Below are 15,494 nucleotides of genomic sequence, written 5' to 3'. Positions count from 1 at the left end.
GCATTGAAACGCCTACCCAACAAAACTGCCGACACAGAACGTGGGTTTAAAACGTACAAAAGTACTCGGCTGTGAACAAGCGATTCGGTGGCATTCTCGCTGAGCCTCTTTACGGTGTCGCCACCATGCTCGATGTTAGGTACAAGGAACGCTACTTCGATGCAAACAAAAAACAGTGTTTACGTGAAATGTTACATACACAGCTGGACAAGATGGAAAAGGACACAGTGAGTGTGCACTGAGGAAGAGAGGCCATGGACAGACAGAGCTGAAACTGCACTGCTTGACATGCATGATGAAATCCTGGTTGAGAATGAAACAAATGAACGAAACAGCACAGCAAGTGAAAGAAATCGGTTTTGATTATGTTTTAATGGTAATGGGGACATATGTAAATGCCAACAAATTAACTTTTGTCAGTGTGGTGTGTGTGAAACCTAAATTTACCTAGGCAAGTCAGTTAACTTTTTAGGGATAGGGGGCAGCATTTTCACTTTGGATGAATAGCGTGCCCATAGTTAACTGCCTCCTACTCTGTCCCAGATGCTAATATATGCATATTATTATTACTATTGGATAGAAAACACTCTGAATTATGTCTGGGAGTATAACAGAACTCATATGGCAGGCAAACTTCCAAACAGGAAGTGGAAATTCTGAGGCTGGTTGATTTTCAACTCATCGCTTATTCACATCCCAGTAAGATATGGATCTGTTCGCACTTCCTACGCCTTCCACTAGATGTCAACAGTCTGTAGAACGTTGAATGAAGCCTCTAGTGTGATGTGGGGCCGGATGGCAGCTATTTGAGTCAGTGGACTGGCAGAATACCAGTTCCTGGTCACGCGCATTCCTCATGATATCGCCTTGCGTTCCATTACTTCTGTAGACACAAAGGAATGCTCCGGTTGGAACGTTATTGGATATATATGATAACAACATCCTGAATATGATTCTCTACTTAGTTTGACCAGTTTATTCGACCTGTTATATAACTTTTTGAAGTTTTCGTCCGAGTTCGCCTGGACCGGCGCCAGCATTTGGACATGTGAACTAAACGTGCTAGCAAAAGTAGCTACTTGGACATAGATATTTGACATTATCAAACAAAACAACAATTTATTGTGGAACTAGGATTCCTGGAAGTGCATTCTGATGAAGATCATCAAAGGTAAGGAAATATTTATGATGTAATTTCGTATTTCTGTTGACTCCAACATGGCGGAGAAATGTTGTGTATATCTGAGCACCATCTCAGATTATTGCATGGTGTGCTTTTTCCGTAAAGTTTTTTTGAAATCTGACACAGCAGTTGCATTAAGAACAAGTGTATCTTTAATTCTAAGTAAAACATGCATCTTCATCACAGTTTATGATGCGTATTTCCCGTTATTTGATGTGGCTCTCTGCAATTTCTCCGGATATTTTGGAGGCATTTCTGAACATGTCGCCAATGTAAACCGAGATTTTTGGATATAAATATGCACATTATCAACAAAACATACATATATTGTGTAACATGATGTCCTATGAGTGTCATCTGATGAAGATCATCAAAGGTTAGTGATTCATTTTATCTCTATTTCTGCTTTTTGTGACTCCTATCTTTGGCTGGGGAAAATGGCTGTGTGTTTTTTGGACTTGGCGGTGATCTAACATAAATATATGTTGTGTTTTCGCTGTAAATGTTTCATTTTTTTTTTTAAATTTTAAATCTAACACGATGGGTAGATTAACAAGATGTTTATCTTTAATTTGCTGTATTGGACTTGTTAATGTGTGAAAGTTACATATTTCTAAAAAGTATTTTTGAATTTCCCGCCCTGCCTTTTCAGCGGAATGTTGTGGGGGGGCGTTCCGCTAGTGGAACGTGTGTCCTAGAAAGGTTAAGAACAAATTCTTATTCACAATGACGGCCTACCCCGGTCCAACACAGAAAACGATGGGCCAATTGTGCGCCACCCCATGGGACTCCCAATCACGACCGGATGTGATACAGCCTGGATTCAACCAGTGACGTCTCTTGCACTGAGATGTAGTGCATTAGACCACTGCGTCCATGTGTCTGTGTTTCAACTATTTAACTGTACTAGAATGCTTAAAAATACAAAATTATCCTTTTTTTTTGGCAAGGAAACAGCTTTTATCTCAAGGCCATCAGACTGTTAAACAGCCATCACTAACAGAGTGGCTGCTGCCAAAATATTGACCCAAATCTCTAGCCACTTTACTAAAAAATTGGATGTAATAAATGTATCACTAGTCATTTAAACAATGCCACTTTATATAATGTTTACATACCCTACATTATGCATCTCATATGTATATACTGTACTCTATACCATCTACTGCCTATGCCTTGTCGTAGCTGAATCAGAATTAGTTAGGTAACATAGATAAATAAGATGTTTTATTTTATTTCATAATATGCAGAATATCAGAAAGGGAGAAGGGCTCCACTATGTCTGTACGCTAGTCACTCCCTTTCCCCATTGGGGGGAGGAGTATGGCAGTGTCTGGAATCATTGTATTACCCCTCTGATGTGTTGAACTTATCTTTCATAGTATATGACCTAGAGGCTCACTCCCCTTTCTGAGCTTGTCCAGGAGGGGGTGAATTTGAGATGGGGGTGTCTAGAATTGACAATTGATATATGCCATTGGATGAGGTAATGTTTTGGTCCTAAGTGGTACCAAGAACGAGATTAGAATCTCGTCTAAAGAGACCAAACTGAACGATAATGTATAGCTAATGCTATCTGGATGGGATACTCCTCTTTCAAGTAAAAGGTTCTTTGTAATGTTCCTAAGATCTGTTATTCGTCATGTAAGATGAGGGGTGTATCTTTTCCATAAAAGATACTAAGAATTGTTTTGTAAGGACTCAGAGAACTAATTTATAGACACTGAATTGATCTGAGAGCCAAAAGGGCTATGGTGAAGCTCGTATAATTAAAGATGGAGTTTAAAATATAACCGACTTGTGTGGTTTGTAAACTCTTTCCATTTAGTAATACATGAAATTATCACGACAGCCTTTCGGCCATCGCTCATCCATATATTTATATGTACATATTCTTATTCATTCCTTTGTTGTTGTGAAATTGTTAGATTACTTGTTAGATATTACTGCATGGTCGAAACTAGAAGCACAAGCATTTCGCTACACTCGCATTAACATCTGCTAACCATGTGTATGTGACCAATAAAATTTGATTTGATTATAGGTGGAGTTATGGGCCAATTTGCATATACTACGCTAAATGCATATTTGACTGGGTCTATGGTAAGCTATGTAAAATAATGTGACCGGTGAAATTAATAACACAAGCTGACTGCAGGTAAGTTAAAAAGTAGCTACAAATAGGGTTGCAAAGGGTCGGAAACTTCCGGGAAATTTCCATCGCATGCGCGGTGCACAAAAGTCCCTCTACTTCTATTTGAGGTGAAAATGATGAATCAGACACCTTATCGATAGCAACAGCTCATGGTCCTCCTGGAATCAGAAGTTTTTTTTGACTCAATGGAGGAATGTAGTCAGAGAAATGCTGATGAATGTCTTGCTCGAGCGCTGTATGCAACTGGTTCACCTCTGATGCCCACAGGCAATGTGTATTGGAAGAGATTTCTGAATGTTCTTCGCCCAGCATACAACCCTCCAACCAGACATGCTTTATCTACTAATTTGCTGGATGCAGAGCTCAGAGTTCAAGTGAAGGTCAAGCAAATCATAGAGAAAGCAGACTGTATTGCAATCATCTCTGATGGGTGGTCGAATGTTGGTGGGCAAGGAATAATTAACTACATCATCTCCACCCCTCAACCAGTATTCTACAAGAGCAGACACAAGGGACAACAGACACACCAGTCTCTACAATGCAGATGAGCTGAAGGCAGTCATCAATGACCTTGGACCACAGAAGGTATTTGCACTGTTGACAGACAATGCTCCGAACATGACGGCTGCTTGGTCTAAAGAGGACGAGTCCTACCCTCACATCACACCCATTGGCTGTGCTGCTCATGCATTGAATCTGCTCCTCAAGGACATCATGGCACTGAAAACAATGGATAAAATCTACAAGAGAGCCAAGGAAATGGTTAGGTATGTGAAGGGTCATCAAGTTATAGCAGCAATCTACCTCACCAAGCAAAGTGAGAAGAATAAGAGCACCACATTGAAGCTGCCCAGCAACACCCGTTGGGGTGGTGTTGTCATCATGTTTGACAGTCTCCTGGAGTGGAAGGAGTCTCTCCAAGAAATGGCCATATCACAGTCTGCCGACATGGACAGCCCCATCAAGAGAATCCTCCTGGATGATGTATTTTGGGAGAGTGGTATGCAGCCTGAATCTCCTGAAACCTATAGCAGTAGCCATTGCACGGTCTGAGGGAGACAATGCCATCCTGTCTGATGTTCAGACTCTGCTCGCAGATGTAAGGGAAGAAATCCGTACTGCCCTGCCCATTTCACTGTTCCTCCAAGCAGAGGAAACTGCAGTTCTGAAATATATCAAAAAGCGTGAAGACTTCTGCCTGAAGCCAATACACGCAGCGTACATGTTGGACCCCAAGTATGCTGGCAAGAGCATCCTGTCTGGTGCAGAGATCAACAAGGCCTATGGTGTGTCATCACTACTGTGTCTCATTCTTGGCAGTCTGGCGAAGTACACTTACAAGCAAGGACTTTGGGATGGAGATGCAAATTGGCGGTCGTGCCAACATATCTCATCAGCCACCTGGTGGAACGGAATATGTGGATCTGAGGCTCTTTCCCCTGTTTCCTCCAGCATCCTCCAAATCCCACCAACATCAGCCACCTCAGAGCGCAACTGGTCATTGTTTGGGAACACACACACCAAAGCACGCAACAGGCTGACCACTACAAGGGTTGAAAAATGGGTGGCCATTCAGGCAAATTTGAGCCTTTTTGAGCCTGACAAGCCATCCTCAACAAGGTTGGAAAGTGACAGTGAAGATGAGGCCTCAGAATCTGATGTTCAAAAGGTTGACATTGAGGAGGTCCAGGGAGAAGACATGGAAGCCTGAGAGGAAGACAACCAAAGCTTTAGTTTCTAGACTATCATTTTACAGATATGTTGAAAACGTTTTGGGAGATGCGATGGATCATTGGGGATCATTCAATATTCCCTTTTGTTGTTCAGTGAAATCATCCTATGTGTAGAGTCAACTCATTTAAATAAAGTTCAATTCATAATAGTTTTTTTTCTATTGGAAGGATTTAATAATTTGCAATTATGTCGACTTATGATAATGTAAAAGGTTTATGTTTCTATCTCCATATGATATGGTAAATATATCCAATGCCAATTTGCATGAATATTAAATTTGCATATATTTCCATTAATGCCGATATATTCCCATTAATTCACATGGAAAGTTTCCATCTCTGAATATTCCCCAAAATGTGCAACACTAGCTACAATTATTCAAATGTATTGAAAAACTTCAAAATAAATAGTTGACGGTATTGGAAAATCACTCCGTGGCTTTTTCCAAACACCCCAGTATATGGTACAGTGCCTTCAGAAAGTATTCATACCCTTTGACTATTCACACCCTACATTTTGTTGTTACAGCCCAAATTTAAAAAATGATATTTTTTTCTCACCCATAATGACAGTGAAAACATGTTGATTTTTTTTCTTCAAATGTTTTGGAAATACAAAAACATCTAATTTACATAAGTAAATTCACAGTATACATAAGTATTCACATCCCCGAGTAAATACTTTGGGAGCAATTAAAGCCGTGAGCCTTTCTAGGTAAGTCTCTAAGAGCTTTCTACACCTGGATTGTGCAACATTTGCTCAGGATTCTTAAAAAATATATATATATTCTTCAAGCTCTGTCAAATAGGTTGTTGATCATTGTTAAACAACCATTTTCAGGTCTTGCCATAGATTTTAAATCAGATTTAAGTCAAAAATTTAACTTGGACACTCATCTCCCACTGTCTGGTGGAAAGCAGTTCTTAGCTCCATTACGTACATTTTTTCTCCTGAAAACTCCCCAGTCCTTAATTACAAGCATACCCATAACATGATGCAGCCACCACTGTTGTTGAAAATATGGAGTAGTACTAATTATTACCCTCTTCACCCCATCTCAACTTACATCTCTGCTCCCTGTCATACACGAGGAAGGCACATGAAAACACCAGGCAGAGGACTAGCTGGGTCATTCCTGAGAGCTAGGCCTACTTCTACAGCCATCCAACACATAGATGGATGGCTATAGAGATTATGTGTAGTTCCTGGCTTTTCAGAAGGGATGCAAGAATGAGCCTAAAGTTACAAAAAAATGTAGGCCTATAGCCCAACATTGCACAAGACCAATGTCTGCATGACATCAGTAAAATGCAAACTGCATACTAGCTTAGGCCTACACGCAGAACTTTGGCAGGCGTCTGCACAGAAATTCCTTCAAACCACAAAAGTGGGATGATGGAAGGCTTTTAGCTTCATAGGAGGCTCAAGGCTTTCTATAACAGCAGCATACCAGCCTCCACTAAAGAGAAGGGCTGTGAGATGAGTGGAGCAGGGACACAGACTCCTTCCCCTGCAATGGAGAAAGGTCAACATGTGGGTTACCCTGTACCATTAGGCTACTCAGAACTCACCGACTAACATAGATTGGGGGTGGTGAAAAGATATTCAGGCACTGATGGTAAACACAATGGAAGTGAAATACAAAACTGTATTAATTGGCTATGTCATAGCTCATTTCTAAATATAAATATTGGCATATTACTAGCAAAAAATATTTGTATCTGCTATATGACAAGTTATTCAGTGGGTGATGAGGATTTCAGATAAAAAGTGGGGGGGGGGGGGGGGCAAAAACATAAATTGCCCCCCTAATATAATAGTGGTAGTGGCTCAGCTCTCTCACACACACATCCAGCTCAGCTCCTGACTAATCAAATCGGACTGAATCCTCCTTCAAAATAAAAAAGTGTATCTTTCCAGCATCGTGTCAGAGCCCATTTATCTAGATGCGTATTGAATCGTGCTTGTAAGGAGAGATTCACATCCCTACACGATACCAATTTTGCCATACTTCATAGTATTGATGAATCTGATTTAACGTTTATAGAAAAACAGTCCTAATGTTGGAAACAAACATGTCATCCAGAGTCACATGTATTTATTTCCCAAACTATATCACACAATATTGTACATACAGGAGGACTTTCCTGCTTCATGTTTTCGCCATGGAAAAACATTGATTCTGATGTCACAGCCCAAGCTAGTAGGCTAGTTGGGCTACACACCTTTAGGATTAGCTTCATGAGCAGACATCAGCTGGCTACAATAGTCTCTTCCAGTAGACAGGTCTAATGCCATACCAAAGCAGTCGACCAATTTAACTTAAAAGAACCCAAACAGGGATGTACTTCTGTGAATATTATTTTTATTATTATTAACTCCTGTTTTGAGGTCAGTGTTGTGACACCGAGTGACAGAGCCTCGCTTGCTATTAATCTCAAACCTGATATTCAAAGTTGATGATTATCTTCAAAGATTGCTAGAAACGTACAATTAACGCGCACAATGTTAACTTCGCATTCCTTCCTTTCCCTGAGTTTGGGGCAATGGGCTTTATTGGAAAACAAACAGGTTGGGAAAATGTTTTCAATTGAGACCACTGTAAAAGGCTGTTCATGCGCAGGAGGCGTAGCTAACTAGTCGCCATATTCAATCTCCTGGTTACCAAATTTGATTGAATGCCAACACGGATTGATTGAATGTAGCTACACTAGTTCTTCTGTAAAACGTTGAACTACGGTTAACGGTACCTATCCATTAGCTAATATCAGGTTAATCCACAACAGCTAGCTAACGTAGTTAGCTATTACAGCATGCGAACTGCTAGATACAGTAAGAGTTAGCTAGGCATCGATTCATCTAACCAATTATTTCCATCTGACACTTACTACGAGTGTGAGCTAGCTGTCTAACTAATTGCCTAACTAGCAACTACATTCATGTTAAACAGTTAGCTCGTTGAAACTCACAGGACCACACGTTAAAATACATAACGTAGCTAGCTAACGTTAACGGGCAGTTATTTTACTAAACGGTGCTATCCAAAATAGTTGATAGCAAACTACACTGTTAATTGAAATACAATGGTATGTTTTTAAGTTAACGTTAGCCGATAAGGCTGTGAGCTAACTAACATTAGCTACATAAACACACACTGATGTCGCCGATCAGCTGGTTAGAAGTGGCACAAGCTTGCTAACTAAATCACACTAACGTACACAGCTGTGGTGAGCAGTAATTCCAGGTGATTCCACCAAAACCGGTATGGTAGCGCAGTTTTATTACGTTTAACTGATACAACAAGTCTCTCTAGCTACAATCAAACATATATATCAAAGTAACATGCAAAAATTTAACTTTAACTAGCTGCTCTTCTTAGTTTGTTCGCTATGCTGTGTAAATTGATTGTCCTAGCTAGCTAACATTATCGTTGTCTGCTTACCTTGAGCGAGCTGCCATGGTGCGCCTCAAAAACTAAATATCAAGTTGCTTGCCATGTGTTTCTGACAATCCGTGATTGGATAACCCCCTCTTGATTACATTGTTTACCAGTCAAATACCATCGTATTCTTTAAATAACTGTCAATAACAGCGACCACTGTGAAGCAAGCAAGGATAACTATGTACTTCCGGGTCACGGATTTTATCTTCTTATTCTTTGGGAACTTGGTTGGCGGATCGCATCCAACTTTTAGGTGCATACAGCGCCACCTACTGTACTGGCGTGTGAGACCATTCATGGCCTACCTACATTATATTCTTAGATACAATAATCCAAAATTGTGGAAAAGGAAAATTACCCTACCACCTACTAGCCCTCTCAACAACAACAAAAAACACCACCCATCCACTATTTAACCCTACCTAGTCCTACTCCAGACCAACGGTCTGAGAGGACATATCACTACCACTCAACGCCCCTGCAGCTGTTTTATTTTAGCAATCCCAAGTACTTCTCTGCCGCTTCCACCACAACCTCTATTTTCTGTCTTTCCATCCATTTCTGCAGTACAATTGACAACCATGGCTATAAATGCTAAAAAAGCCCACCTTACTGAAGCACATTTTCTTCCCATCACCCTCTCTTGATCTCTGCCTACTCACAGGAATCCTCTCAGGATCCTTCACTCTGTAGCTATCTTCCTCTACCACTCTCTTCACTGCTTCGGTATATGACACTCTCTGTACTACTCTAACCCTGGCAACCTCAATCTGCCTTTCTCTCACCGGACACCTCCGATCTCCAGCCCCATGATCACCCCCACAACTAACATGCACAACTTTCTCCACTGATATAACTCCTTTCAACGGTACCCTGCTCTGGAGAGCAAAGCACAGTTCTTGTCCCTAATCTAGTAATCCGCAGCGCCCTCTCCCTCTGAGCGGAGGAAACACACTCAGAGTAACCTTCACCAACTCAACAGTCCACAACCGCTCCTCCTCCCAACCTGACACCACATAACAGCAAGGATCCATTCTCTCTACAAATCTCACTCCCACTGGGCCAAAATCATCCTTATCATCCTTGGGACGAGCATCCTTGGGACGAGGCCCGAATTCGTCGATCCTTGCTGCAGGTACCCTCACGCTCAACAAGTTCCATCTCTGAACTACTGGAGCACCTATCCCTGTTTTTGCACTAAACGCCCACCTTCCTCATCTCACTACTTCCCTCTACATTCAACTTCTTCTCAGCAGTCATCACTGCACCTGACACCACATTTAATTCCTCCTCCTTCCTCCTCCTCGTCCTGTTCCATTTCCTCCTCAAGCTCTTCCAAAAGTTCTGTGCAATCCTCCATTCCATATTCACTCAAAAAATATTCAATTTCTCTCCTTTTTGTCTTGTCCATCATCTTCTCCTTCACCAGATCTTTCAGAAGGCTGGTGTAATCCCCCACTCCATGTTTGGGTCACAGATTTTTGGAATCCTTCAGAATAAGAGTTCCATCCTGTAAATAAAATAAAAGAGTATTTGTCACATGCTTTGTAAACAGCAAGTTGTAGACACAGTGAAATGCTTACTCACAGGTCTTTTCCAACAGTACAGAGTTAAAGATACTCAGTTGAGTATCTTACCTAGTTATTTTCTGATCTCATTTGGCTCTTTTGGCAAGTATGTGTGTGCTTCCTATCACAGTTCGCTCTTATCTCTGTATGTTTACAGACACTCCCCACCCCATGTCTGCAACTCTTATACTTTAGTGTACCGTGCTCATACAACCCATGTGGAATTTCTAGTCTCCAGCAGCGTTTGGAACTGCCGACCTGTGGTCAAAAAGGCTGAGTTCATCTCAGTCTATATTGATCTTAGGTCCCTACACTTTCTGGCCCTGACAGAGACATGGACATGGATTACCCCAGAGGACACTGCTACTCCAGCTGCTCTCTTGTCATCTGACTATGTGTTCTCTCATAGTCCGAGAGTATCTGGTCGTAGCAGTAGTGGCACAGGGCTACTCATTTCTCCTAAGTGGAGATTTTCTCTTTTCCGCCTTTCACCTGTCTATCTCCTCATTTAAATTCCATACAGTCACTGTCACTTGTCCCTCAAGCTTAACATTGTTGTCATCTATCGTTCCTCAATGAGCTTGACACCTTGACAAGCTGATTTCCCGACGATGGCTCACCACTCATTGTACTGGGTGAATATAACCTCCTGACACCTAACTTCAATTAATTTCTTTCCACTTCTTTCTTTCCACTTCTTTCCTATTTTGATTTCACCCTTTCCCAGTCACCTTCCACTCACAAGGTAGGCAATACACTTGACCTCATTTTCACTAGAGGCTGTTTGCCTACTAATCTCACTGCAACCCCCCTCTATGTCTCTGATCACTACTTTGTTTCATTTTCTACCCATCTCTCCTCCAATCCTACCCACTCAGCCCCTACCTAGATGTTCTCTACCGCTACTCTCTCCTCTTCTACGCAAGCCTACCAGACAAGTTGAATGCCTTTTATGCTCGCTTCGAGGCAAGCAGTACTGAAGCATACTGTCACGCCTTGACCATAGAGAGCCTTTTATATTCTCCATTTTGGTTAGGTCGGTGTGTGACTAGGGGGGGGGGGGGTGTTCTAATCTAGTTTGTTGTTGTCTCTGATTGGGGATCATGTTTAGGCAGCCATTTCCCCACTGTGCTTGGAGAGATCTTGTTTTTGTGTTGTTGCCTGTGAGCACTCCAGAACGTCACGTTTCGTTTGTTCTTTATTGTGTTGTGTGTTTCATTGAATAAACATGTGGAACCCATATCACGCTGTGCTTTAATCCGAGTATGCTTACAACGATCGTGACACATACACTAGAGCACCAGCTGTTCTGGATGACTGTGTGATAGCGCTCTCGGTAGCCGATGTAAACAAAACCTTTAAACAGTTTAACATTCACAAAGCCACTGGGCTAGACGGATTACCAGGACGTTGTTAAAGGAATTTTAATTCCTGTTTAACAACCAATTCAATTAAAACACTCTGCCCATAAATAAGAATTTGTAAGATAATTATCAGCCAAATAGACAGAAACCAGTCTTAAAATCAATCAATCAATAGCGTTTATTCTCGAGAGTACTGATCATAATACATTTTACATCAGGTTATATAATAAAGATTATGTCATAGGTTTTAATGTCCAACCTCCTCTCGGATACAATGGCAATACAGTTCGAGTTCTCATTACTGTCTGCCACCTGTTAAACTATCTACAACCAACCCAAGGTCTTTCCCCTCCCTGGGTAGAGACATAATTCTAGCCTGTCTGAAGATAAACCCATTCTTTCTAACAAGGAACACATAACATTCAACATTTATGAGTTATAATTCTAAGTCAAATGTATACATATTTTAGTCATTAAACACAAAAATCCCATAACAGACGTGTACTCAAAGCATGCGCGAACCAACTGTCAAGTGTCTTCACTGACATTTTCAACCTCTCCCTGACCGAGTCTGTAATACCTACATGTTTCAAGCAGACCACCATAGTCCCTGTGCCCAAGGAAGCGAAGGTAACCTGCCTAAATGATTACCGCCCTGTAGCACTCACGTCGGTAGCCATGAAGTGCTTTGAAAGGCTGGTCATGTTCATTGGCTACAGCTCAGCGTTCAACACCATAGTGCCCACGAAGCTCATCACTAAGCTAAGGACTCTGGGACTAAATACCTCCCTCTGCAACTGGATCCTGGACTTCCTGACGGGCCACCCCCAGGTGGTAAGAGTAGGCAACAATACGTCTGCCACGCTGATCCTTAACACTGGGGCCCCTCAGAGGTGTGGACTTAGTCCCCTCCTGTACTCCCTATTCACCCACGACTGCGTGGCCAAACACAACTCCAACACCATCATTAACTTCTTTGGGGTAGGGGGCAGTATTTTCACGTTCGGATGAAAAGCGTGCCCAGAGTAAACTGCCTGCTACTCAGCCATAAAAGCTAGAATATGCATATTATTATTAGATTTTGATAGAAAACATTCTGACATTTCTAAAACTGTTTGCATGATGTCTGTGAATATAACAGAACTCATATGGCAGGCAAAAACCTGAGAAAAAATCCAACCAGGAAGTGGGAAATCTGAGGTTGGTCGTTTTTCAACTCATTCCCTATTGAAGATACAGTGGGATATTGGTCATGTTGCACTTCCCAAGGCTTCCACTAGATGTCAACAGTATTTATAACCTTGTTTGATGCTTCTACTGTGCCGAATGAGAGGGGATTGAGTAAGGTCTGCCATGAGCTGACCATGCGCTGACCATGCACGTTCATGTGAGAGTTAGCTTGCGTTCCATTGCATTTCTGAAGACAAAGTAATTCTCCGGTTGGAACATTATTGAAGATTTATGTTAAAAACATCCTAAAGAATGATTCTATACTTTGTTTGACATGTTTCTACGGACTGTAATATAACATTTTGGACTTTTCGTCCATACTTTCCGCTGGACTTGCACGCGCGTCATTAGTTTGTATTGTGTACTGAACGCGAGAACAACAAGGAGCTATTTGGACATAAATTATGGACATTATCGAACAAAACAAACATTTATTGTCGAACTGGGATTCCTGGGAGTGCATTCTGATGAAGATTATCAAAGGTAAGTGAATATTTATAATGCTATTTCTGACTAATGTTGACTCCAACATGGCGGATATCTGTTTGGCTTGATTTGTTGTCTGAGCGCCATACTCAGATTATTGGATTGTGTGCTTTTTCCGTAATGTTTTTTTAAAATCTGACACAGCGGTTGCATTAAGGAGAAGTGGATCTAAAATTCCATGCATAACAGTTGTATCTTATCTTATCTTTTATCAATATTTATTATGAGTATTTCTGTAAATTGATATGGCTCTCTGCAAAATCACCGGATGTTTTGGAACTACTGAACATAACACACCAATGTAAACTCAGATTTTTGGATATAAATATGAACTTTACCAAACAAAACATACATGTATTGTGTAACATGAAGTCCTATGAGTGTCATCTGATGAAGATCATCAAAGGTTAGTGATTCATTTTATCTATATTTCTGCTTTTTGTGACTCCTCTCTTTGGCTGGAAAAATGGCTGTGTTTTTCTGTGACTTGGCTCTAACCTAACATAATCGTTTGGTTTGCTTTCGTCGTAAAGCCTTTTTGAAATCTGACACTGTGGCTGGATTTACAACAAGTGTATCTTTAAAATGGTGTAAAATACATGTATGTTTGAGGAATTTTAATTATGGGATTTCTGTTGTTTTGAATTTGGCGCCCTGCAGTTTCACTGGCTGTTGACGAGGTGAGACGCTACCGTCCCACGTACCCTAGAGCGGTTAAGTTTGCTGATGACACAACAGTGGTAGGCCTGATCACCGACAACGATGAGACGGCCTATAGGGAGGAGGTCAGAGAACTGGCAGTGTGGTGCCAGGACAACAACCTCTCCCTCAATGTGAGCAAGACAAGGAGCTGATCGTGGACTACAGGAAAATGCGGGCCAAACAGGCCTCCATTAACATCGAACGGGCTGTAGTGGAGCGTGTCGAGAGTTTCAGGTTCCTTGGTGTCCACATCACCAACAAACTATCACGGTCCAAACATACCAAAACAGTCGTGAAGACTTCCCCCTCAGGAGACTGAAAAGATTTGGCATGGGTCCCCAGATCCTCAAAAGGTTCTACAGCTGCACCACCTCAACTAACATGTACCCCTGCACACTGGCTCGCTACCGGTACCCCCTGTATATAGCCTTGTTATTGTGTTACTTTTTATTATTCTTTTGTACTTCAGTCTATTTGGTAAATATTTTCTTTACTCTTCTTGAACTGCACTGTTGGTTAAGGGCTTGTAAATAAGCATTTCACTGTAAGGTCTACACTTGTTGTATTCAACGTATGTGACAAATAAAGTTTGATTTGATTTCTATCCTATCCGCTTTCCTTCTGCTAAATCCTTCTCCCTACTGTCTCCTGACTCTGCCACTTCGACCCTACTCTCCTCCCTTTCCGCATCCTTTGACTCTCACTTTCCCCTTTTCTCTGGTCCAACTCGACCTTCCCCTCCCGGTCCGTGGCTGAGTGACTCACTGCATGCTAACCGAACACGGCTGCAGGCAGCTGAGCGGAAATGGAGGTGAACTAAACTTCTGGAGGAACTTCCGGAGGAACTTCCTTCCACTCCCTTCTCTTTACATTCTATTCTTCTGTATTCGCTGCTAAAGTCGCTTTTTATCACGCTGAATTTCAAGCTTTTGTCTTTTGTATAACACTGACAATATTCAGCCGGCACAGCTTAAAATGTCTCTCGGGGCAGTGGAAAGTTTACCAACTCAGATTTCAATTATGTAATCCAATAGGACAAGTCAAAAACCAATTATAGTAAGATTATTCACATAATGCTGATACATTGATAATTATCATAATCCAAACAATGTCCTATTAAACACCAGTAAAGTGTTTTTTTGCATTTCTATGGGCTAATAGCAGTAAGGCCAAATGCAATGTTTCATCAAGGGGTCCTAAAATTCTAACTCAAATAGCTAAATGATCCTTGGTATGTCCATCTTAAAACTATTTAATATGTTAGCTTAGTAGAACCCCCCCAGGCTTAGACTTTAGGGGGTTAAGAAACATGTATGGTTGTTTTACCTGTGATGGGGTATCCAAACATGGTCAGCCTCTTTTGAGTCCATTTTGTGAGAAGGCATTCTCCCAGCGAATCAACAGCACCATTTTGTAGGTTGAAGATTTGGGTTGACTCCAATCAATGCATCAAGGGCATCAGGTTAAATTGGGGTCAATGTTGGTAATTGAATGTAATATATTTCCTTTGAAGATTATTATGAAGTCCTGTGTAGCTCAGTTGGTTGAGCATGGTGCTTGCAATGCAGGATTGTGGATTCAATTCCTACAGGTGACCAGTACAGAAAAAGTATGAAACTGTATCCACTCA

General features: G+C 41.4%; 1 protein-coding gene across 1 annotated transcript in view; it reads right to left on the bottom strand.

Moving 5' to 3' along the window:
* LOC120025650 (AF4/FMR2 family member 1-like) overlaps nt 1-8,658 on the bottom strand; it is a 70,363-nt gene extending 61,705 nt beyond the window's left edge. The window contains exon 1 of the mRNA XM_038970196.1: nt 8,515-8,658. Coding sequence (XP_038826124.1) covers nt 8,515-8,531 — 17 coding nt within the window. The 5' untranslated portion in view covers nt 8,532-8,658. The remainder of the gene's footprint in view (nt 1-8,514) is intronic.
* Nucleotides 8,659-15,494: the final 6,836 nt, after the last annotated feature.

The sequence above is a fragment of the Salvelinus namaycush genome, chromosome 31 (assembly GCF_016432855.1).
Source record: "Salvelinus namaycush isolate Seneca chromosome 31, SaNama_1.0, whole genome shotgun sequence".
NCBI classification, from domain to species: domain Eukaryota; kingdom Metazoa; phylum Chordata; class Actinopteri; order Salmoniformes; family Salmonidae; genus Salvelinus; species Salvelinus namaycush.
This window is presented reverse-complemented; position numbering and strand designations above follow the sequence as displayed.